This window comes from Macrotis lagotis, chromosome 3 (assembly GCF_037893015.1).
Source record: "Macrotis lagotis isolate mMagLag1 chromosome 3, bilby.v1.9.chrom.fasta, whole genome shotgun sequence".
Classification (NCBI taxonomy): Eukaryota; Metazoa; Chordata; class Mammalia; order Peramelemorphia; family Peramelidae; genus Macrotis; species Macrotis lagotis.
Genome location: NC_133660.1, coordinates 278,823,623 through 278,849,839, shown reverse-complemented (window position 1 = coordinate 278,849,839; position 26,217 = coordinate 278,823,623). Strand labels below are relative to the sequence as shown.

Genomic DNA, 26,217 nt, shown 5'->3' with positions numbered 1-26,217 from the left:
AAATGTTGGAAGAACTGGAAAGTAGTATAGCAGGAAATGGGTTTATAAAAAACAATATTTTACATCCTTTAACAAGGAAAAATCAAAGGAGATACATGACCTGAATAGCAAAAGCTATATCACAAGAAAATTCTGGAAATTTATTTATATAATATTATCTAGAATTCAAATACATATATATATATATATATATAATTTGTTATAATATTTATACAATTTATCAGACTTCCAGACTTCCAGATAAGTGACAAGAGATAGAGACCAGTGTAAGGTATAAAATGGATACTTTTAATTACATTAAATTAAAAAAAGTTTTGTACAAATAAAAAAAAAATAGCAAAGACCAGAAGGAAAGTGACCATTTATCAATTGGGTAGTGACTTGTATCATTATAAATTTGATGTAATTCTCTATGTGTTTTAGAAATAAGGCTTTTCTGAGTACTCCTGGTTGTGAATATTGTTTCCTAGTGAGTTCTTATCCCAGAAGTTAATGCCTTTGGGTTTGTCAAACAGTAGATTACTGCAGTCTTATATACAACTGTTTCTTTTGAACCTGTCCTAATCCACTGATTCATTACTCTGTTCCTTAACCAGCACTAGGAAGTTCTGATGACTGCCACTTTATAATATATTTTTAGATCTGGTAGAACTAGGTTACACCTTCCTTTCCATTTTTTTTCATCAATTCCCTTAGGATTCCTGATCTTTTGCTGCTCTAGGTGAATTTTGTTACTATTTTTTCCTAGTTTTGGAAATAATTATTTGGTAATTTGATTGCTATGGCACTGAATAAGTAATTTAATTTGGGTAGAATTGTTATATTTATTATATTAGCTTGGCCTAACCATGAATAATTTGACATTTTTCCAATTATTTAGGTCTGACTGTATGTGGGTGAAAACAGCTTTGTAATTGTGCTCATACAGTTTCTAAGTTTGTCTTGGGAAGTAGATTCCCAAGTAGTTAATGTTGTCTGCAGTTACTATAAATGGAATTTCTCTTTCTATCTCTTGCTCTTGGCCTTTGTTGTTTATGTATAGAAATGCTGGTGATTTATTGGGTTTATTTTATATACTGTTACTTTGCTGAATTTGTTAATCATTTCAAGGAGCTTTTTAGATGATTTTCTTGGGTTCTCTAAGTATAATATCATACCATCTGCAAAGAGTGAAAACTTTGCTTCTTAAATGCCATTTCTGATTCCTTCCATTTCCTTTTCTTGTCTTATTGCTACAGCTAACATTTCTAATGCTATATTGAATAGTAATGGTAATAATGGACATCCTTGTTCCCCCGATTTTATTGGATATGCTCCATGTTTATTCTTATTACATATAATGTTAATGGTTTTACATATATATTTTTATTATTTTAAGGAAAATTCCATTAAATCCTAAACTTTCTAGTGTTTTTAATAAGAATGGCTGTTGTATTTTATCAACGGCTTTTTCAGCATTTATTGAAATAATCGTATGATTTCTGTTGGTTTTGCTATGATATGTTCAATTATATCGGCTATTTTCCTAATATTGAACCATCCCGTCCTACCTGGTATAAATCCTACGTGATCATGGTGTCTAGTCCTAGTAATAACTTGCAGTCTCATTGCTAAAATTTTATTTAAGATTTTTACATCAGTTTTAATAAGGGAGATTGGTCTTTAATTTTGTCTATTTTGGTTCTTCCAGGTTTAGTTATCAGCACAATGCCACTGTCATAAAAGGAGTTTAGCAGAACTCCTCCTAATTTTTAAAATAATTAATGTAGAATAGGCATTAATTATTCCTTAAATGTTTAGTAGAATTCTCTTGTAAATCCATCTGGACCTGGAGACTTTTTCTTAGGGAGTTTATTGATGGTTTCTTCAATATCTTTTTTCTGAAATGGGTTTATTCAAGTAATTTATTTCCTTTTTTGTTCATCTGGGCAGTTTGTATTTTTATAAATATTCATTCATTTCACTCAGATCATCCATTTTTTTTGGCATACAGTTCAGCAAAGTAGCTCCAAAATATATCTTTAATTTCCTTCTCATTGGTACCTTGGTTAAACCTTTTCATTTTTGATACTGGTAATTTCATTATCTTTTTTAAAATCAGATTAATCAAAGGTTTGACTATTTTATTGACTTTTCATAAAATCAACTCAGTTTTATTTATGAGATCAATGGTTTCCTTGCTTTCAATTTTATTAATCTCTCCCTTGATTTTCAGAATTTCTAATTTGATATTTAATTGAGGATCTTTAATCTGTTCTTTTTCTGGCTTTTTTAGTTTCATACCCAATTCATTGCTCTCCTCTTTATTTTATTCATATAGGCATTTAGAGATATAAAGTTTCCCCTCAAAACTATCTTGGTTGCATCCCATAAATTTTGGTATGATGTTTCATTAGTATCATTTTCTTGGATATAATTATTATTTCTATTATTTGCTGTTTGATCCACCCATTATATAAGGAAAAGCTTTTATTTTCCAATTAGCTTTTGATTTATCTTTCCATGACCATTTATTACATGTAATTTTTATTGCATTATGATCTGAGAAGTGTGTATTTATTATTTCTACCTTTCTGCATTTGAATAATAAGGTTTTTGTGCCCTAGTACATGGTCAATTTTGGTATAGGTGTCTTTTACTGCCAAGAAAAGGGTATATTCTTTTCTATCCCCATTAAGTTTTCTCCAGAGGTCTATCATATCTAAGTTTTCTAAGATTTCATTCACCTTCTTAACTTCCTTCTTGTTTATTTTGTGGTTAGATTTATCTAGTTCTGAGAGAGAGGAGGGAGATTGAGGTCCCCCATTATTAAAGTTTTGTTGTCTATGTCTCCTTGTAATTCACTCAGATTTTCCGCAAGGAATTTGGATGTTATACCACCAGGGGCATACTTGTTAGTAATGATACATTGTATTCTGTAAATTATTATTTTACCATCTGGTATAGGATATCGGGCAGTTTTCCTTGAAAATGTCTTTAAAAAAACTTGTCCAAATTTTTTTTTTATCCTAGCTTTCAGGTAGTTCAATAATTCTTATATTATTATTTTTTTAATTTATTTATTTAAGGCAATGGGATTAAGTGATTAGCTCAAGGTTACACAGCTATGTAATTATTAAGTGTCTGAGGTCAAATTTGAACTCAGATCCCCCTGACTCCAGAGCCAGGGGTTTATTCACTGTGCCACCTAGCTGCCCAGTCCAATAATTCTTAAGTTATCTCTCCTGGGTCTATTTTCCAGGTTAATAGTTTCTCCAATGAGGTATTTTACATTTTCTTCTATTTTTTTCATCCTTTTTTAATTTTATTTGACTGATTCTTGATATCTAATAAAGTCATTATTTTCCACTTGCCCAGTTCTAATTTTTAGGGGGTTGTTTTTCTTCAATTAGAGTTTGCATCTCCTTTTCCATTTGAAAAATTCTATTTTCTGAGAAGGAAGTATTCACTATTTCTGCCTTTCTGCATTTGTTTATAAGATTTTTTATGCCCTATTACATGGTCAATTTTTGTGAAAGTGCTATGTACTGCAGAAAAAACATATATTCCTTTCCATCCCTATTCAATTTTCTCTGAAGGTCTATCATGTCTAGGTTTTCTAACAATCTATTTACCTCCTTAACTTCCTTCTTGTTTATTTAATAATTAGATTTAACTAAATCTGAGAGAGGGAGGTTGAGATCTGCCACCAATAGAGTTTTGCTGTCTATATCTTCCTGTAACTTATTCAGTTTCTCTTCTAAGACTCTGAATACTATACTATTTGGTACATATATATTTAGTATTGAAATTGCTTCATTGTCTATGGTACCTTTTATGAGGATATAGTTTCCTTCCTTATCTCTTTTAATAAGATCTATTTTAGCAGCTGCTTTATCTGAGATAAGAATTGCTATCCTTGCCCTTTTCACTTCAGTTGAAGCAAAATATATTCTGCTCCAACCTTTTACCTTTACTCTGTATATATCTCTCTGCTTCAAATGAGTTTCTTGTAAGCAGCATATTGTAGGATTCTGGTTTTTAATCCACTGTGCTATTCACTTACATTATGGAAGAGTCCATCCCATTCACATTCTAGGTTATAATTACTAACTCTTTATTGTCTTCCATGCTATCTTCCCTCAGTTTTTATTTTTTCACTTTATCCATATTCCCTAGTAGTTTACTTCTGAATACCACCTCCTTCAGTGTGTTTGCCCCCTTATATATACCCTATCCCCTATCTTTCCCCTTTCCCTTTTTCCCTTCTTCCTTCCCTTCCTTCTGTTAGTTCCTCTTTTCCTCCCTGCTCCTCCTTTCCCCTTTTAATATCTGAAAGGTAAGAATAAGTTTCTTAACTTAACTGAATGTGTATGTTAATCCTTCTTTGAGCCAACTCTGATGAGAGTAAGATTCAGGCAGTTCTCACCTCCTCTCTTCTTCCCTTCTATTGCAATAGGTTCTTTGAATTCTTAATGTAATGTGACTTACCCCATTCAATCTCCTCCATCTTCCTGTTTCTTTACTGTCCCCCTTTTTAAGGAGATGTTCTTTTTAAATCATTCTATCAGAGTCACAGCCAAGTCATGAGTGTCCATTACTTCTACCTAAGTATATTCTCTCTAATAGAGTTGCAATTCTCAAGAGTTATGAGAATCTGTCTCCCAGGTGGGGATATAGCCAGTTTTCATAATATTGGAGAGCAATTTTTTTTCCTTTTTTCCTTTTTGACCTTTTCATATGTCTCTCTTGAGTCTCCTGTTTGAAGTTCAAATTTTCTATTTAGCTCAATGGTCTTTTCATCAGGAAAAGTTGGAAGTCGCCTATTTCTTTAAATGTCCATTTTTTCCCCTCGAAGAGAAGGCTCAGTTTTTCAGGATAGTGAATTCTTGGCTGCCTTCCAAGCTCCCTTGCTCTTCAGGATATTGTATTCCAGGCTTTTTGATCCCTTAATGTTGATGCAGCCAGGTCTTATGTAATCCTTACTGTGGCTCCTTGGTATCTAAATAGTTTCTTTCTGGATGCTTGCAGGATTTTCCTCTTTAATCTGATAGTTCTGGGATTTGGCCACACTATCCCTTGGTGTTTCCATTTGGGAATCGCTTTCAGGAGGGGATGAATGTATTCTTTCAATAACTATTTTGCTTTCTGGTTCCATGATAGGGCAATTTTCCTTCAAAAGATCCTGAAATATTGATTCCAGGCTTTCTTTATCCTCAGGAACCCCAATGATCTCAAGTCATCTCTACTGGATGTTCTCTAGGTCAGTAGTTTTGCTGATGATTGAATACATCCTTTTAGATCATAATGCAATAAAAATCATGTGCAATAATGGACCATGGAGAGACAGACCTAAAACTAATTGGAAACTAAATAACCTCATTTTAAAGAATTAGTGGATCAAGCAACAAATTATAGATAGAATTAGTGATTTCATCCTAGATAATGACAATAATGAGACAGTATACCAAAACTTATGGGATACAGCCAAGGCAATTATTAGGGGGTATATTATATTATATCTTTAATTGCTTACATGAATAAAATAGAGAAAGAGGAAATCAATGAACTAAACATGCAACTAAAAAAAAATAAGAGAAAGAATGAATCAAAAAATTCCCAATTAAATACCAAATTAGAAATTCTAAAAATTAATGGAGAAATTAATAAAATCAAAAGCAAGAAAACTACTAAACTAATAAATAAAACTAACAGTTGGTTTTATAAAAAAAACAATAAAATTGATAAATCTTTGGTTAATTTGATTTTAAAAAAGAAAATAGAAATCCAAATTACTAGTATAATAAATGAAAAAAAGGTGAACTCACCACCAATGAGGAGGAAATTAAAATAATAATTTGGAATTATTTTGACCAACCATATGCCAATAAATATGATAATTTAAGTGAAATTGATAAATATTTACAAAAATATAAATTGCCCAGGTTAAATGAAGAGAAAATGAAATATCTAAATAACCCTATCTCAGAAAAAGTAATTCAACAAGCTATCATTGAACTCCCTAAGAAAAAAAATCTCTAGGGCCAGATGGATTCACAAGTGAATTCTATCCAGTATTTAAGGAACAATTGGTTCCAATTCTATATAAACTCTTTGTAAAAATAGATGAAGACAGAACTCTGCCTAACTCTTTCTATGACACCAATATGGTGCTGATACCTAAACCAGGAAGTGTCAAAACAGAGAAAGAAAATTATAGACCAATTTCCCTAATGAATATAGATGCAAAAATCTTAAATAAAATCTGAGCAAAGAAATTACAGCAATTTATCACTAGGATAATACACTAAGACCAAGCAGGATTTATCCCAGGAATGCAAGGTTGGTTCAATGTTGGGAAAACTTTTAGTATAATTGACTATATCCATAACAAACCTAACAGAAATCATATGATTATCTCAATAGATGCTGAAAAAGCCTTTGACAAAATACAGCACCCATTCCTACTAAAAACTCTAGAGAGCGTACGAATAAATGGATTGTTCCTTAGAATGGTAAGCAGAGGGGTGGCTAGGTGGCCCAGTGGATAGAGCACCAGCCCTGGAGTCAGGAATACCTGAATTCAAATCTGGCCTCAGACACTTAATAATTACCTAGCTGTGTGGCCCTAGGTAAGGTACTTAACCCCATTTGCCTTGCAAAAAAAAAAAAAAACTAAACTAAAAAAAAGAATGATAAGTAGTATCTATTTGAAACCATCAACACGCATTATATGCAATGGGGATAAACTAGAGGCATTCCCAATAAGATCAGGGGTGAAACAAGGATGCCCATTATCACCACTATTATTCAATATTATATTAGAAATTTTAGCTTCAGCAATAATAGAAGAAAAAAACTGAAGGAATTAGAATTGGGAAGGAAGAAGCAAAACTCTCACTCTTTACAGATGACATGACCTAGAGAATCCTAAAAAATCATCTAAAAAACTGCTAGAAACAATTAACAACTTTAGCAAAGTCACAGGATATAAAATAAACCCACATAAATCCTTAGCATTTCTATGTATTACTAGCAAGATACAGCAGCAAGAGCTAGAAAGAGAAAATCCCATTTAAAGTAACTTCAGACAATACTTCGGAATCTAGCTGCCAAGGCAGACTCAGAAACTATGAAAACAACCATAAAACACTTTTCACACAAATAAAATCAAATTTAAATAACTGGGCAAATATCAGCTGCTCACGGTTAGGATGAGATAATATAATAAAAATGACAATTCTACTTAAACTACATATTTAGTGCCCTACCAATCAGACTTCCAAAAACTTACTTTAATGAGCTAGAAAAAAATTGTAACAATTCATATAGAAACACAAAAAGTCAAGAATCTCCAGGAATTTATTTTTTTAGGTTTTTTTGCAAGGCAAATGGGGTAAGTGGCTTGCCCAAGGCTACATAGCTAGGTAATTATTAAGTGTCTGAGACCAGATTTGAACCCAAGTACTCCTGACTCCAAGGCCAGTACTTTATCCATTATGCCACCTAGCCACCCCTAATCTCCAGGGATTTAATGGAAAAAAGTGCAAAAGAAGGTGGCTTAGCCTTACCAAATCTAAAATTATATAATAAAGCATCAATCATCAAAGCTATTGGCTAAGAAATAGAGTGAATCAGTAGAATAGATTAGGTGCAAAAGAGACAGCAGGAAATGATTACAGTAATCTGCTGTTTGATAAATCAGAGTCTAGATATGGGATAAGAACTCTCTCTTTGATAAAAATGGTTTGGAAAATTGGAAGTTAGTATGACAAAAATTTGGATTAGATCAACATCTCACACCTTATACCAAGATATGTTCAAAATGAGTACAGAATTTAGACATAAAAAACAATATTATAAGCAAACTAGAAGATCAAGGAATAGTTTCCATGTCAGGTCTATGGAAAGGGAAGCCGTTTATGACCAAGGAAGAGATGGAGAACATCATTAAAAACAAATTAGATGATTTTGATTACATTAAATTAAAAAAAAATTACACAAATAAAACCACTGTAACCAAGTCCAAAAGAAATGTAGTAAATTGGGAAACAATTTTTACAACTAGTATTTCTGACAAAGGACTCATTTCTAATATATATATATATATATATATATATATATATATATAGAGAGAGAGAGAGAGAGAGAGAGAGAGAGTACTGAGTCAAATTTATAAAAAAAAAGCCATCCCCCAATTGACAAATTTAAAAAAAAGAAAAGTTCTACTTTCAAAAGGGTTGTTTTCTTCAATGTTTTTTTCCCATTTGACAAACTCTATTTTTATAATAATTGCTTCTTTTTCCTTTTTGGTCAATTGTATTTTTTAAGGAGTTATTTTCTTCCTTCAATTTTAATGCTTCCTTTTCCTAATATTGACTGTCTCTTGTATAACTCATTTCTTTTCCAAAATTTTTTTCTACCTCTCTTATTTCATTTTTAAAACAATTCTTGACCTCTTCCAAGAGGAATTTTTAGGCTTGAGACCAATTTATATTCCCCTCTGGGACTGTCCTTTCCTGAGATGGTATTTTGATCTTCTTTGTTGACATAGTAGCTTTCTTTGGTAAGGATTTTTTTCTGTTTCTTACTCAGTTTTTTGAACTAGTTCATGGCTTTTAAAGTTGAGTCCTGTTACTGTTACTAAGGCAGAGAGGACACCATCCCAAGCTTCTTATGCTGGGTACCAGGAACCTGCTGTCTGACTTTCTCTGCTGGGGTTTCAGATGCTAGCAGCTTACCCATGGTGCTGGGGTCACCCAGTCTAGGCATGTTGGCTGCTCAGGATTCTGGGAATCACAATTCTGTTCTGGGGTGACTGGTCTCACAACTAGCCTGCTGTGTGGTTGATCTGCTAAAACAGGACCAGGGGGCCTCAGTTGTTGATTTTTACTACAGATGAGAGCCTCACAAAGTCTTCCCAAAGCCTATCTGTGCTGAGCTGTGCTCACTCTCCTCCCAAGGAGACAATTTTCCTGAAGAACTTCCAAGCTATCTTAAGCTGGAAAGTTCCCCCCTCTGTCTTTTTGTGGGCTGTCACTCCAGATTCAGATTAGAGGTGTGATTTAATTTTCCTGAACAAAGCTAGGAAGAACTCAGAGAAATTCCTGGCTTCTCTCTGCCATTCAGAGATGAAAAATTAAAAGTCAGCAGAGAGGGGCAGTTGGGTGCCCAGTGAATAGAGCACTGACCCTAGAGTCAGGAGGACCTGAGTTCAAATCCGGCCTCAAGATACTTCATGATGACCTAGCTGTGTGACCTTGGGCGGGTCACTTAACCCCATTGCCTTGCAATAAAAACTAAAAAAAAAAAAAAGTCAGCAGAGAGTTTGGGGTAAGAGAAGTAGAATTAAGAATGATCAGCCTAAAAATGGTCACTAAATATAGAACCGATAATCATCAGGGAAAGAAGAAAAAAGAAACTGAAAAGAGAAGCAAGAAAAAGCCCTGAGGAAGAGGTGTACTTAGAGGGTGAGGTCTGAAAAAGGACCCAGCCAAGGAGACAAAGGAGTCTGAGGAATAGGAGTAGAACCAGGAGAAAGGGAAATGTTCCAAAAAGGTAGAGAATAAAGGGCAGAGTTATCACTGTGTCAAAGATTGTAGAGGGATCTAGGTTGGAGAAAAGGCCCTTGGATTTGGAGATAAAGAGATTTTACTAAGTACGCTGATAAGGGCAAGGAGTTGAGAGGGTATGATTATAATATGGCCACGATTTTGGTCTTGGGTATCTAAAGGATTTAAAAGAGTATTTGCCTTGTTCCCTTGGGCCCCAGAGGACAGAGAACCAGGTTCCACAAGGAAATGGTGCAAAGAGGCCAGCTGAGGTTGGCTATCCGGAAACAATTCCTAATGACCACGGCATTACCAAAGGGCATGCACAGATATTGGAGGGTAATATGTCCTCCTCTGACTGAAGGGTGTCAGACAGGGACTGGACAATCATCATTGGTAGTCTTGGTGACTTCTGAAACCTGGCTTGGCCTGGAGGTCCCTTCTAGCTCCAAAAACATCTGGGACCTTTTTTTTACAGGTGCTGGATGATTCCTTCCCTCCAAGAACCATGGCGAATGTGGACCCATTCCATGTAGTGCTGCATCACATCTCTTCCAACCTGTCAAGGCAGGAACTGGAAGACATGAAATTCTTTTGCATGACAAAAATTGGAAAGAGAAAACTAAGTGAGATTGAACGAGGGATTGAGCTCTTCTCGTGTCTGATGCAACAGCATTTACTCTCTGTGACTGACACTACTTTCCTGACCTCAATGCTCCAAAGCCTAAAGAGGGAAGATCTGCTCCAAGAGCTGACCAATTTTGTAGAAAACAGATCTGGCTCTGGGGAACAACTGGATCCAAAGCTGGCAGGTAAGGCTGCCAACTTTGGGGTTGACCTCATGGCATGTCAGGGACAAAGGTAGGGTCACCTAAGAAGGCAATACCTGCCTCTTATGACATCAGGAGATCTCTGGATTTGGAGCCAGAAGCTCTTATTTTTGAATTCTGTGAGCTGGAGCAAATTCCTTCTTCTCTGGGTCCCCTCATATGAATCAGGACATTGGGCAGACGGCTTTGAGGATTTCTACCAGTTCTGTCATGGTATGAGTTTATGTATCCTAAGGCATAGTCTGGTTCTTGAATCTGTTACTGGATCAGTTAGCAGGTGCTGCCAATAAGGATTGAGAACTCTTGTGAAAGTGAAAGAATTCACAATCAGCCCTGGAGTTGAAATAATTCAGTATTTTTATTTTCACAAACCTGCAAAGTTCACAGATTAAAACCTTTTTTTTTTCCTGGAGAGACAGCCAGCTTCTTGTGACTTGATGATGGGTGAATAAAAAAGAGCTAGGCAAGGTGCCCGAGGGAAAGAGTGAAAGGAAAGTATCCAGGAGACTTGGCTGGCCCAAGACTCCAATGAGACCCAGTCATGGAGAGGAGGCTTTAAGCTTGAGGACAGGCTGAACAACACAGGGAGAAAAGGAATAGAGGCCATAGTTCTCCAGCAGCCTAGGCTGGGAGTCCATGGTTCCAGCTTAGAGAAAGTGCCCATCCTGAAAAAGGAAGAAAGAAGGAAGTAGAGAAAGCTTTTCTTAAAGGACTTCTTACTTACATACATTTCCAAGGTGTGTTGGACCAGGATGGTGCTTAGGGAGTGGTTTTGCACCTAGCTCCAGGTACTCTCCAAGATGCACATCACAGGAGTAGCCTTCCAAGGAGTGGTCAAGACAGTACTTATGGTGTATGAATGATGGTCCCCATGCCAGTCCTTCCTGTCCCAAAGGATCCAAACTTCAAGTCCAACATATCATTTCCAGTCTCCTGCATCAGATCCATAGGTTTTTGGTGCCCTCCCTTCCTGCAGCTTTTGCCCATCCCTGAGGATAGATAAGAAGCTCCAATGACCAGGTCCAAGATCCCATGATCATCAACCCCCTCTCTCCTACAGGCCCAGGAAAGAAAAATCCCTAAAGTTACCAAGTGAGATAGCATTGTCTGTTATGTCATCTAGGTCAGGAAATAGATCCCTGGGCACTAAAAAAAGGTGACGTTGCCCAAGAAACCAAAGGCACAGACCTTGTCTTTCCTGAGAAGGGGCATTTGGAAGACCTCTTTTGGTACAATTCGCAAGACCTGGTAACTGACTCTATGTGGGGCCAGAGAGAGACAGTGAGGAATCAAGAACAGTGAGAGTGACTGGAAGACAGTGCTGGTAATAGGAATGGAAAGAGGGAAGGAAAAATTGTCAGAGATGTAGAGAGGATGGAAAGGAGGGGAGGATGGGAGAGAGAGAAAAGTTAGGAGGAAAGAAGGGAAGGAAGGAGATGGGAAAGGAAGAGAGAGAGAGAGAGAGAGAGAGACTAAAGGAGGGGGAACATAGGGAAGGAGAAAGGCAGGAAAGTCTGAGATATATAGATATAGATATATAGAGAGAATAATACATAAAGGAAAAGAGGAGGAAGGAAATAAGAGAAAAAGGGAAAAAAGAAAGAATGAACAAAAAAGGAGGAAGGGGAAGAAAAGAAGAAATGAAGGGAGAGAAGGATGAAATAAGAAAGGAAGAAAAGAATAAGGAAGGAAAGGGGGAATTCTAAAGAGTTTAGGTGAAGAGGGAATGTATTGAGGTCAGAACATTGATGGAAGTCCAATGCTGTTTACACACTGGACACTGGGGTTATAGACTTCTCTTTCTTAACACCCTTATCACACGGATCTGTCTCCTTTCTTTTGCAGAGCAACTGGAGACCACATTCCAGATACTTTGTGACCATGTGGGTCGGGAATGGAAACAGCTGGTTCGGAGGCTTGGCATTTCCCAGGTGGTCATTGATAGGATTATAGATGCATATCCTCGTGATATGAAAGAACAGTTCTACCAATCACTTTTAGTCTGGAAAAAATCAAAAAATAAAGAAGTCAATGTAGTCACCATTGAAAAAGCACTTCGGGAATGTAACATGAACCTCACAGCAGACATTTTAGCAGAAAAGCTGGAGAAGATGCATCTCTAAAAAGGCCCCATCGGTGGTGAACAGAAGTCTATACAACTGCCATCAAACAAGTTTTCTGAGTTAAACTTCTTCATTAAGATTCATCTGCACAATGAGGGGCTGAGCCCCTGGTCTTGGTCTTCTTTTGTCTAGAGCAAATCAGAGACATGCTAGCCTCACGACACTACTATTGCCATCTTCCTGCCATCTCCTTTGGTCTCTCCCTTATTCTACCACTGACCCTAGAAACATTGAACAAATACATGATATCATTCCCCCAAAGCCCACACCACACTTATTCCTTATTCCCCATTCCAGATTCTACCCAGATAAGACCCTTGTATGCAATAAGGTCCTAGAAGAAAGGCAAGAATTTTATTTTATTTTATTTTATTTTCAGTGAGTAGCATGTGTCTAATAAATACTTTTTTTTTTGTTCATTCAATATAACTTTTGAAGAAACTGCAGGTGATTAGCCTGAAAAAAGCAGAGACTCAAGGGGGAATGTGTCAGTCTCCTTCGAGTATCTTAGAGTCTGCCTAATCCAAACTGAGATCAGGGAGTTCAAGGATGGACCAAGGTCACATATGTGGCAAACATGAAAGGAGGGATTCAAACTCAGGTCCTCAGTCTCCAGAAGCAGGTTTCTTTTATTTGTGAAACATGGATCAGAATGATTGTCTCACCCACCCTAGTGGCCAGCTCGGAGGCTCCGATGTGAAAAGTCCTAAATGTTTGTTATTGTTATTCAGTTTTGTCTGATTCTTCCTGGTCCCACTACTGGGTTTCTTGGTGTCTGATAACTTGTTGATTTTCTTCTCCAGCTCCTTTTACAGATTAGGAAATTCCTGAGAAAAGCTCCTCCCCCCCCCTTTCCTTACTGTTTTTAAATTGATTTTTTTCTAATTATATGTAAAGATAATTTTAAATAGTCATTTTTGTAAAGTTTTCTCCCTACCACCCTAGGATAGCAAGTAATGTGATACAGGTCATCCATGTAAATTGTTCCATTTTAATCATGCTGTGAAAGAAGAATCAGAACCAAAAAGAAAAAAAGAAAAAAGGATGAGAAGGAAAAAGCAAAAAAAACAAATTTAAAAAGGACAAAATAATCTACTTGGCCTGCATTCAGATTTCACAATTCATTCTCTGGATGTGGGTGGCATTTTCCATCAAAAAGTCTTTTAAAATTGACTTGTGATGGAAAATGCCATCCACATTCAGAGTAGAAACTATGGAGTCTAAATGCAGACCAAACTTAATATCTTCAATTTTTAAAAATTGTCTTGTCTTCTTTTCTCTCTCTAACTTTTTTCCCCCCATTTCAATTTGATTCTTCTTTCATAACATTATTAATATAATATGGATATATTTAACGTGGTTATACATGTAAAACCTATATTGAATTGCTTTGTGTCAGGGGAAGGGAAGAGGAAGGGAAGGAGGGAGAAAAATGTGAAATTCAAAACCTTACCCAAAAAATGGTTGTTGAAAAATATCTTTGCGTGTAGTTTTTTTTTATTTTTTAAAGATTTTCATTATTTTGAGTTTTTACAATTTTTCCCCTAATCTTACTTCCCCCACCACCACCAAAGGCAGTCTGTTAGTCTTTACATTGTTTCCATGGTATACATTGATCCAAATTGAGTGTGATGAGAGAGAAATCACATCCTTAAGGAAGAAACAGAAAGTATAAGAGATAGCAAGATCAGACAGTAAGATGTAAGATATCAGGTTTTTTTTTTAATTAAAGCTAAGAGTCCTTGGTCTTTGTTCAGAGTCCACAGTTGTTTCTCTGGCTACAGACAATATTCTCCATCACAGAGAGCCCCAAATTGTCCCTGGTCGTTGCACTGATGGAATGAGCAAGTCCATCAAGGTTGATCATTGCCCCCATGTTGCTGTTAGGGTGTACAGTGTGTTTTCTGGTTCTGCTCATCTCACTCAGCATCAGTTCAATTTGCATATAGTTTGAAAGATAAATTATTAAAGCATTTTTAAAAACAAATTTTCTTTGCTGTACTATTAAAAAGGGCTAAGGCTGTCATAGTTGATCGCCTCACAATATTACTGTTACTGTGTATAATATTCTCCCAATTCTGATCATTTCATGCAGCATCAGTTCACGTAAGTCTTTCCAAGTTTCTCTGAAATTCACTTATTCATCATATCTTATAGGACAATTATATTCCAACATATTCATGTACCACAGTTTCTTCAGTCATTCCCCAGTTGGTGGACATCCCTTAAAATTCAATTCTTTCCTGCCACAAAAAGAACTACATAAATATTCTTGTACTTGGGTGTCATTTTCTCATCTTTGTGATCTCTTTGGAATACAGATCCAGCAATGGTGCCAACAGCTTAAAGGGTCTTATGTAGGTTCATACAGCTAGGGAGTTTCTGAGGCCAGAGTGAACTCAGCTCTTTCATTTGTGACCCAGAACTCTCTCACTCTACCAGTTAACTCAATCAATCCACAAACATTTGTTAATCACCTACTGTATGCCAAGCCATGTGCTAATAATATCCAAGCATACGAAAAGTGACAAAAGACAATTCCTGCCTACAAGGAACTTACAGTCTAATGGGGGACACTACATGCAAACAATTATTGCCAAGCAAGCTATGGGCATCATAAAAAGCATTTTGCATTGACCTCCTGCACACAATAGGAGCCACTGGAATTTATTGAGTAGGGCCTGACATAGTTAGACAGGTGATGTACACAATCCCATTAATGACTAATGGAAAAATGAAGCACAGGGAGAGACTGGAGGCAAAGCAGACCACCCCAGCAACTATTGCAATGGTCCAAGTGTGAGATGTTGGGGTGGGGGTAGTGTTGGAGGTGAGAAGGAGGAGTATTGGAGAGATGCTGAAGACATGAAATCAGCGGGTCTTGACACCTTATTGGATGTAGAGATTGGGTAGGGGAAAGATATAAGAGAGTGAGGAGTCCAAGATAACTCCTCCATTGGGAGCCTGAGCAGGAAGGTGGTACCCTCCAGGAAAGTTAGGAGAGGGTAAAGATGATGGGTTCTATTATTTTTTTTAGATTTTTCAAGGAAATGGGGTCAAGTGGCTTGCCCAAGGCCACATGGCTGGGTAATTATTAAGTGTCTGAGGCCAGATTTGAATTCAGGTACTCCTGACTCCAAAGCTGGTGTTCTATCCACTGCACCACCTAACTGCCCCGATGGGTTCTGCTTTTGACTTGTTGAACTATTTTTAATTAACTAGCATGTTTTTAGCAAATTAGTCTTATCTTTTACAATTATATATAAAAATCATTTTTGACATTCATTTTTTTTCTATTTAGTATTTCATATTTCATCAATTATATATTCATTTTTAAATCTTTGGGTTTCAAAATCTCCATCCTCTATTCTCCAAACTTCCCTCCCCTTATTGAAAAGCTCCCAGTTCAATAGAGGTTAAAAGTGTACAGTCAAGCAAAACATTTCCATAATAATCACATTTATTTTTTAAAAAGATTTTGAGTTACAAAATGTTCCCCTTCCCTCTTATCCCCTTCTCAAAGATGGCATGCAATTTTATATGGTTGCATATGTAAAATCACGGCAAACATATATCCACAGGAATTATGTTGTTGAAGAAGAAACAGAACAAAAAGGAAAAAGCCACAAAAAACAAAAAAGAAAACAAAATAGTATGTTTCACCCTGCATTCTGACTCCATAGTTCTTTGGATGTGGATGGTCTTTGGAATTGTGTTTGATCACTGCATTGCTGAAAAGAATTTGGTCGATAAAAGATGATCATGTCACAACATTGCTGTATACAATGCTCTCCTGGTTCTGATCACTTTATTTAGCCTCACTTCATGTAAATCTTTCCAGGATTTTCTGAATTCTGCCTGCTCAGCATATCTTATAGCACAATAGTATGGCATCACAATCATATGTAGCTTGTTTAGCCATTTTCTAACTGATGGGCTTTCCCTCAATTTGCAATTCTTTGCCACCACTAATATAGCTGCCTTTGAGTAAGTCCTTTTCTTTCATCATGATCCTTTTGGGGTGCAGATCTAGTAGTGATATTGCTGAATCTAAAGATATGCACAGCTTGATTGCCTTTCTGCTCTCCGGAATGGTTAGATCAGTTCAGAATTCTTCCAATGCTTTAATGTCCCAATTTTCCCACCTCTTCTCCAACATTTATCATTTTTCTTTTCTGTCATATTAGCCAATCTGGGAGGTATAAGGTGGTAAAATCAAACTTCTTTGGATCTGCATTCCTTTAATCAGTAGTGATTTAGAGCATTTTGTCATTTGACTATTAATTGCTTTAATTTCTTTGTCTGAAAATTGTCTGTTCATATCCTTTGACCATTGATCAATTAGAAAATAATTTATATTCTAAACATTGGATTCTGTTCTCTCTCTCTTTATATATATATATGTATATATATATATACATATATATATATATATATATATTTGCAAAAAGAAGACCTTTCTTAGAAACACAAGCTATTAAAATTGTTTCCTATATTTCTGCTTCTCTCCTCACTGACACATTGCTTTTACATATGCAAAATTTCTTCAATTTAATTTTACCAAAATTAAGCATTTTTACCACTCATGATGCTCTTTATCTCTTATTTGTTCCTAAAGTCTTTCCTTCTCCATAGAGCTGACAGGTAAACCATTCTTTGCTCTCCTCATTGGCTTATAGCCCCTTTTATGACTTAAATCCTCTGCCCATTTTGACCTTATCTGGGTATATGGTTTAAGATGTTTGTCTGTAGCTAGTTTCTGCCATACTATTTTCCAGATTTCCCAGCAGGTTTTGTCAAATAGTGAATTCTTATCTGGAATCCTTGGATTTATTAAACAGTAGATTATGCTAGACCTTTACTACTATGTCATAAGAACCTAACCATTGATCTGCTGCCCTATTTCTTGGACAGGACTACATCTTTTTGATGATGGTTGAATTTTAATTTTTTATGAGTAGTTTTAGATCTGTTATGACAAGGTCACCTTGCTTTGCATTTATTTTCATTAATTGCCTTGACAACCTTGAACTTCTGTTCTTCCTGATGAAATTTTTTAACCTTTATTTTGCAAGGCAATGGGGGTTAAGTGACTTGCCAAAGGCCACACAGCTAGGTAATTATTAAATGCCTGCGGTCGAATTTGAACTCAGGTCCTCCTGATTCCAGGGCTGGTGTTCTATCTACTGCACCACCTAGCCACCTGCTTCTTGATGAATTTTGATAATTTTCTCTAACTCTATAATATAATTTTTGGTAGTTTGATTGTTATGGGATTGCATAAGTGAATACATTGAAATAGATTTCTCATTTTTATCTTATTCACTCAGTCTAGTCGCGAGCAAGTGATATTTTTCCTCATTGTTTGGGTCTGATTTCATTTGTGTGAAAAATGTTTTCTAATTTCTTCAGATATTTCCTGAGTTTGTCTTGACAAGTAGATCCACAGATATTTTATATTTCCTTACATATTTAATTTAGGAAGTTCACTGGACATCCAGTTCAAAATATCTGAAAAACGTTCAAATATGAGAAATTAAAAGTCAGCACAGAATGTGAGGCATGAGAGAGATCAATTTGAGAATAATCAGCAGAGAGATGATCATTGAATCCTTGAAGGTTGATGACATCACCAGAAAAAAGTATAAGGCAAGAAAACTACAGAGGGAGACACACTTAGAGGGTGTGTTCTGGAGAAGGATCCAGCAAAGGAGACAGAGAAGTCTGAGAGGGAGGAGTAGAAAGAGGAGAGAGGGGAATGTCCCAAAGGCCTAGAGAAGAGGATGGAGAAAGACAGTGTGATCACCAGGGTCAAAACCTGCAGAGAGCTCTAAGAGACAGGCTAGAGAGAAGCCCTTTGGATTTAGAGACAAAGAGATCATTAGGAACTGCTCTGATGAGGGCCAGTCAAGGAACTGAGAGGGAGTGATAAGAAGACTAATTAAAGGGCTATGATTTAAGTCTTTGATATCTAAAGGGTTGAAAAAAATGATTTGCCTTGTTCCCTGGGATCTCAAGATAGAGCAGGTCCCTTGAGGGAGAGGGGCAAAGAGGCCAATTAAGGTTAGCTATCAGGAAACACTTCCCAACAGGCATGGACAGCCTTGGATGGTGATGGGATCCCCCCTGGTAGAAGGGTGTCAGGCAGACTTGGAGCCACCATTGTTTAGCAGTGTTGAGGGGATACTTGTTGAGGTCTGGAGACCCCTTCGTGCTCTGAACTTCCTGAATCCTTCTATTCCAGCTGCTGAATCATTCCTTCACTCCAAGGGCCATGGAGAAAGATGACTCATTCCTTGCAGTGCTGCACCACATCTCCTCCAATCTCTCAAGGCAGGAACTGGAAAACATGAAATTCCTTTGCAAGATGAAAATTGGGAAGAAGCAACTCAAAGAGATTGAACAAGGCATTGAGCTCTTCTCATGTCTGATGCAGCAGAATTTACTCTCTGTGAGCAACACTATTTTCCTGACCTCAATACTCCAAAGCCTAAAGAGGGAAGATCTGCTCCAGGAGTTGGCCACTTGGATGGAAAATAAGCCTGGTCCTAGGGAGCTACTGGATCAGAAACTGGCAGGTAGGACATCTGCCACCAACTTTGGGGATAACTTCATTGCATTTGGGGGACAAATTAGGGGTCACATCTAAGAAAGCAGCACCAGCCTCTTGTAGCATCAGGATGCAAGTGTCCGAGAGACAGCATCCTGTGCTGGAAATCTGAAGTCAGAAACTCTGACTTTGAATCCTGGGACCTGGAGCAAGTCCCTTCCTTTCTGGGTCCTCTCATCCAAATAAGACCATTAGGCAAGTACTTTGGGGGATTTCTGCCAGTTCCAACTATTCCTTTGTGTATTCTAAGTCCTGGCCTGGTCCTAGATCCAAAGGTGTCTGACTCCCTCCCTGCAGCTTGTGTCCATCCCTAAGGATGTCTAGGAAGCTAGCACCATGAACAGACCTAAGACCCAATGACTATATACCCCACTCTCTCCTAAAGATACAGGAAAAAAAATCTCAAAATGACCAGGCTTGATGTATTACTTGTGATGTCACCCAGATGAGGCGGTAGATCCCTGGAGACTTTTGGATCTTATAAATGGGGTCAAGAAGTGAAACATAAGGTGTGTCTTTCCAGAGAAGGGACAGTGGAAGAACTGTTTGGTAAAATTAACAAGAACAGAAAACTGATTGTATATGGGACTTGAGAGCTAAAATGAGGAATCAATAATAGTAACAGTAGCTGGAAGAATGATGGTGTGATCAATAGCAAAGGAAAGAGGGAGAAAAGAAGGAAAGAATGAAAGGAAAAAGGAAAAGAGGGAAGGAAGAAAGGAAGGAGCAAAGAAGGGAATGATAGGAGAGAAGGAAGGAATGAAGGGAGGGAGGAAAGGAAGGATGGAAGATTGAGGGAGCAAGGAAGGGAGGGACGGGAGTGATTGAAGGAAGAAAGGGAGGAAGGGCAGGAAGGAAGTAATGAAGGATGAGAGAGAAGAAAAATAGAAAGTGAGGGAGGGAAGGAAGGGAAGAAAGTATGGAAGAATAGGAGAGAAGGAACAAGGGAAAAAGGTGACAAAAAACAAGGAAGTGGGAGAGTCAGGGACCAGAAAAGGGAGGAAAGAAAATAGGAAGGATGAAGGATAAAAATAAAGAAGGAAAGAGGAAGAAAGTGAAGAAGTGAACGTAAAAGGGAGGGAGAGATTCTAACATGTTTAGGTGAAGAGAGAATGCATTGAGGCCACAGTCATTTGGGATGTCCAGTGATGTTTAGAAGATTGTCAGCAGTACTTATTAGACACTGGCTTCATAAACTGCTCTGTCTTCAAGGCCTTATACATGGATCTGGTTCTTTTATTCTGCAGCCCAACTGGAGGTCACATTCCAGATGCTTTGTCACCACACGCATCGGGATTGGAAGCAGCTGGTTCGTAAGCTTGGCATTTCCTGGGTGGACATTGATTATCCTATCTTCGTGACCTGAAAGAACAATTCAACCAGTCCCCATTACTCTGGAAAAAATCCAGTGATAAAGTGGCCACCATTCCACCATCCAAAAAGCACTTAGGGGCTGGCCCCTGAACCCTACAATAGAAAAGCTGGAGGCAATGCACCTCTATAGAGGCCCCCATCGGTGGTGTTGAGAAGACTGTACAACCACTCACAAACCATTTTTCTGAGCTAAATATTTTCATTGAGATTCATCTGTACAATGAGGGGCTGAAACTCCAGGACTTTGTCTCCTGGGAGTCTCCTGAAAAAATCAAAGACAGACTAGACTCACCATACTGCTCTCCCCATCTTCCTGCCAGCTCCCCTGACTTCTCTCTAATTCCACCACCATTAAACAAATCCATGATATAATGCCCCCAAAAGCCCAGGTGAACCAATAGCCAATCAGATAAGAACACAAACTCCTGAAGGCAAGGCAAGTAGAAAGATGGTACTTGACACACATGTTTGATGAAGAATTTTTCATTCATTCAATATAACTTTTAAAGAAACTTTGGGTGTTTAACAAGAAAAAGTCTCAAGAGAGGAATGTATCAGCTTCCTTCATGGATCTGAGAATCTGCCTAGTCTAAACTGAGGCCAGGGAATTCTGGGATGACCCCAAGGTCACACAAGGACCAAACATGTAAGAAGAGAGTCCAAAACAGGTCCTCAGCTTCCAGAAGTCAGTTTCTTTCATTCCTCTAATGTGGATCAGAATATTGGGTTTTCCATCCTACTGATCAGATGGAGGCTCCAAAGAGATTCAATCTGCAAAGAACTGCTCATACATCTGTTATTGTTATTTAGCTGTGCATGATTCTACCTGACCCCACTGGGGGTTTCTTGGGGTAGACTTGCCAATTTCCTTCTTCAATTTCTTTAATAGGTGAGGAAAATACTGAGGCAAACAGGTATGGTTTTGTTTTATTGGGGTTATTTGTTTTATTGGGTTTATCTTTTTTCCTTTCTTTTTTTAAAATTCATTTTTCTAATTATGTGTAAAGATAACTTTGAACATTCATTTCTGCCAAACTTTCTCCTTCTACCTTTTGATCCCCCCACCTCAGGGTAGCAAGTAATCTATTATAGATTATACAGTTTCATTTCTGTTACACATATTCCTGTATTAGTCACCATGTGAAAGAGTCATATTAGAAAAAAAGAAGTAAAAAGCAAAGTAAAAAAATGATTTATAAAGGTGAGACTAGTTTTCTTTGATCAGCATTCAGATTTCATGGTTCTTTCTCTGGATGGGGATGGCGTTTTCCATTGGAGGCCTTTGTCATTGTCTTTGGTCACTATGTTGCTGAGAAGAGCTAAGACAGTTGATCATCTCACACTGTCACTGCTACTGTGTACAACATTCTCCTGGTTCTGCTCACTTCACTCCGCATCAGTTCATGTCCCAGGTTCTTCTGAAATCCACCTGCTTGTCATTTTTTTTAGGGGTTTTTTTGCAAGGCAAATGGGGTTAAGTGGCTTGCCCAAGGCCACACAGCTAGGTCATTATGAAGTGTCTGAGGCCAGATTTGAACTGAGGTCTTCCTGACTCCAAGGCCGGTGCTTTATTCACTATGCCACCTATCCGCCCACCCCTGCTTGTCATTACTTATAGAACAAGTATATTCCAACACATTCATGTGGAACAACTGATGGGCATCCCTTCAATTTCCAAATCTTTTCCACCACAAGAGAAACTGCTATAAATATTCTTGTACTTGGGTATCATTTTCTCATTTTTGTGATCTCTTTGGAATACCGATCTAGTAGGCATGCGAGCATCTTTAAGGGACTTAGGGAGGCTCACAGAGTTAGGAAATTTCTGGGGCCAGAGTGGAACTCAACTCTCCTCAACTCTGGTACAGAATTTTCTCCACTGCACCAGCTGGCTCAATCAATGCACAAATATTTGTTAAGCACCTACTGAATGCCAGGCCATGTACTAATAACTAAAGGAAGAAAGAAGCAAAAGAGAACCCCTGCCTACAAGGAGCTTACAGTCTAATTGGGGAGACAACACACAAGCCAATATAGACAAAGCAAGCTATGGACATGATAAAAAGCAAATAGGGAAAAGAGGGAAGGTCCTGGGATAAGGAGAGTTGGAGAAGACTTCCAATAAAAGATGAGATTTATGTTGAGACTCACATGAAACCAAATAGGTCAACAGTTAAAGCAGAGAAGAGAGAGTTTTCCTGGCATGGGGGAACAGTTAGGCAGAATCCTGAGAGCCCAGGCATGGAGGCCAGGAAGTCAGTGTCATTGCAGAGAATATATGGTAGGCAGAAAGATATAAAAAGGTTGAAAGGTGGATCTACTGGCTAAGTTAGAGCAAATGGAGCATTTTGTATGTATTCCTCAAGGCAATCGAACCACTGGCATTTACTGAATAGGAGCTGACAGGGAAAGACCAATGATTTACACAATCACTTTGGTGGTTAATTTTAAAAAGGAGTGCAGGGGTGGCTAGATGGTGCAGTGGATAGAGCACTGGCCCTGGAGTCAGGAGGACCTGAGTTCAAATGTGACCTCAGACACTTAATAATTACCTAGCTGTGTGCCCTTGAGCAAGTCACTTAACCCCATTGCCTTGCAAAAAACAAAAAAACAAAAAATAGTCTGCTTCAATCTACATTCTGACTTCATAGTTCTTTTCAGTGTGGATGACATTGTGCACCATGGACTTTTGGAATTGTCTTTGATCACTGTGTTGCTGAAAAGAATTTAGTCAATAATAGTTGATCACTCCAAATATTACTGCTACTGTACACAATGTACTCCTGGTTCTGATCACTTCACTTGTCATCAGTTCATGTAAGTCTTTCCAGACCTTTCTGAATTCTACCTGCTCATCATTTCATTTAGCACAATAGTATTGCATCACAATGATATTTAACTTGAATAGCCATTCCTTAACTGGGCCTTCATTCAATTTGCAGTTCTTTGACAATACTAACACATCTGCTATAAATATTTTTGTATAAGTAGATCCTTTTCTTATATTGTGACCTTTTTGGGATACAGATCTAATAATGAAATTGCTGGATGAAACAGTGTAGTGTGATTACCTTTTGGGCAGGGTTCCAACTTGCTCTTTAGAATGCTTAGCTTACAATGCATTAATGTCCCCATTTTTCCACATCTTCCAAATTTATCATATCCCTTTTCTGTCATATTAATCAATCTGAGTATTGTGGACTGTACCTCAGAGGTGTTCTAATTTGCATTTTTCTAATTAATAGTGATTTAGACCATTTTTTCATATGGGCTAGAGATTGCCTTTAATTTCATTACCTGAATATTGCCTATTCATATACTTTGATCATTGATCTCTTGGAACATGAATTGTATTCTTACAAATTTGACTCAGTTCTCTATATAGTGGAGAAATGAGGCCTTTCTCAGAAACATTGGCTATAAAAATTGCTTCTCTTCTCTCTGCTTTCTTCGTCCTCATGGATGCATTGCTTTTGCTTATGCAAAACCTTTTCAATTTAATATAATCAAAATTATCCACTTTTGCCATTCACAATGCTCCCTAGTTGTTCCTTCCTCCTATTTCCCTTCTCCTTAGATCTGACAGGTGCATGAATCTTTTTTTCTGCTAATAGGATCAGGCTTCCCTTTATGGCTGAATCATGTACCCATTGACCTTATTTTGGTATATGGTCTGAGATGTTGGTCTATAGGTAGTTTCTGCCATATTCTCTTCCTTTTTAAATTTTATTTATTTAGGGCAGTGGGATTACGTGACTTGTCCAGAGTCACACAAGTAAGTAATTATTAAGCGTCTGAGGTCAGATTTGAACTCAAGTCCTCCTGACTCCAAGGCTCTCTCCTCTGTGCCACCTAGTTGTCCCTCTGCCATATTCTTTTCCAGTGTTTTGTCAAATATTGAGTTCTTTCTGCCTGAAATTCGATTGTGTTTATCAAACAGTAGATTAGGATAGCTCTTTACGACTGTGTCTTCTAATCTAATCTATTACTATAACCTGCTGCATTACTGATCCACCTCTCCATTTCTTTACCAGGACCACTTTTTTTTATTACACCTGCATTATAATTTCTATGAGTGGCTTCAATATGTTTATGACAGCTTTGCATTATTGTCATTAATCTCCATGATATCCTTGACTTTCTGTTCTTCCAGATGAATTGTGGTATTTTTTCCTACCTCTATAAAATAATTTTTGGTAGTTTGATTGCTGTGTCATTGAATAAGCAAATTAATTGAAGTAGAATTGTAATTTCTATTGTATTAATTCAAACTAACTCAAACAATTAATATTTTTCCTGTTGTTTGGCTCTGAATTTATCTGTGTAAAAAGTGTTTTCCAATTTTCCTCAAATATTTCCTGCATTTGTCTTAGCAATTAGACTCACAAATATTTTATGTTTTCTTACTTTACATAACAAATTTAAGATGCTGACTGGATATCCCTTATAAAATGGCTGAATGGTTTTTAGAGATGAGGAATTAAAAGTTAGCAGAGAATCTGAGGCATGAGAGGTCAACTTGCGAATTGTCAGCATAGAGATGGTCATTAAATCCTTGGGAGTTGATGAGATCACCAGAAAAAGAGTAGAAAGGGAGGAAACTAGAGAGCCAGGTCAGAGAACACAGGGACAGATTCACATAAAGGGTGTGATCTGGAGAAGAAGCCAGCAAAGGGGATAGAGAAGAAATCTGAGAGGTAGAAGTAGAACCAGGAGAAAGGGGAATGTCCCCAAAGTCTAGAGAGAAGACAGGTTCAAGAAGGAGAGAGTAATCACTAAGGCCAAAGCCTGCAGAGAGGTCTGAGATAGAGGCTAGAGAAAAGCCCTTTGGGTTTGGAGACAAAGAGATCATCAGTAAGTCAAGGAACTGAGGGAGTGATAAGAAGATGACACTGATTAAAAAGTTATGATTTAAATCTTAGGTAGATAAAGGGATGAAAAAAAATGATTTGCCTTTTTCCCTTGGGTCCCAGAAGACAGAACCAGGTTCCATGAGGGAGAGGTGAAAAGAGGCCAGTTGAGGCTAGTTATCAGGAAACACTTTCCAGTGACCACAGAACCCCAAAGGGATGGAAAATTTGTGAAGAGGATGTGTCCTCCTTTGACTGTAGGATGTCAATGAAGGGCTGGACAACCTTTGATTGGCATTGTTGTTCTTGAGGGGATGCTTGTTGAGGTCTGACTTCACCTAGAGGTCCCTTCTTGCTCTGAACTTCCGGAATCCTTCTATTCCAGCTGCTGAATCATTCCTTCACTCCAAGGACCATGGAGAAAGAGGACTCATTCCTTGCAGTGCTGCACCACATCTCCTCCAACCTCTCAAGGCAGGAACTGGAAAACATGAAATTCCTTTGCAAGATGAAAATTGGGAAGAAGCAACTCAAAGAGATTGAACAAGGCATTGAACTCTTCTCATGTCTGATGCAGCAGAATTTACTCTCTGTGAGCAACACTACTTTCCTGACCTCAATGCTCCAAAGCCTAAAGAGGGAAGATCTGCTCCAGGAGTTGGCCACTTGGATGGAAAATAAGCCTGGTCCTGAGGAGCTACTGGATCAGAAACTGGCAGGTAGGACATCTGCCACCAGCTTTGGGGATGACTTCATGCATTTGGAGGACAAATGAGGGGTCACATCTAAGAAGGCAGCACCAGCCTCTTGTAGCATCAGGATGCAGGTGTCCAAGAGGCAGCATCCTGTGGTAGAAAGCCCTCTGGATTTGGAGTCAGAAGCTCTGAGTTTGAATCCTGG

The 26,217-nt window shown here is 37.7% G+C and overlaps 1 protein-coding gene across 1 annotated transcript in view; it reads left to right on the top strand.

Annotated features, from left to right (window-relative positions):
• Positions 1-26,217, top strand: part of LOC141519389 (uncharacterized) — a 59,927-nt gene that overhangs the window by 28,921 nt on the left and 4,789 nt on the right. The window contains 7 exon segments of the mRNA XM_074231641.1: positions 10,009-10,342; positions 12,206-12,291; positions 18,728-19,061; positions 20,341-20,448; positions 20,451-20,516; positions 20,519-20,609; positions 25,681-26,036. Coding sequence (XP_074087742.1) covers positions 10,039-10,342; positions 12,206-12,291; positions 18,728-19,061; positions 20,341-20,448; positions 20,451-20,516; positions 20,519-20,609; positions 25,681-26,036 — 1,345 coding nt within the window. The 5' untranslated portion in view covers positions 10,009-10,038.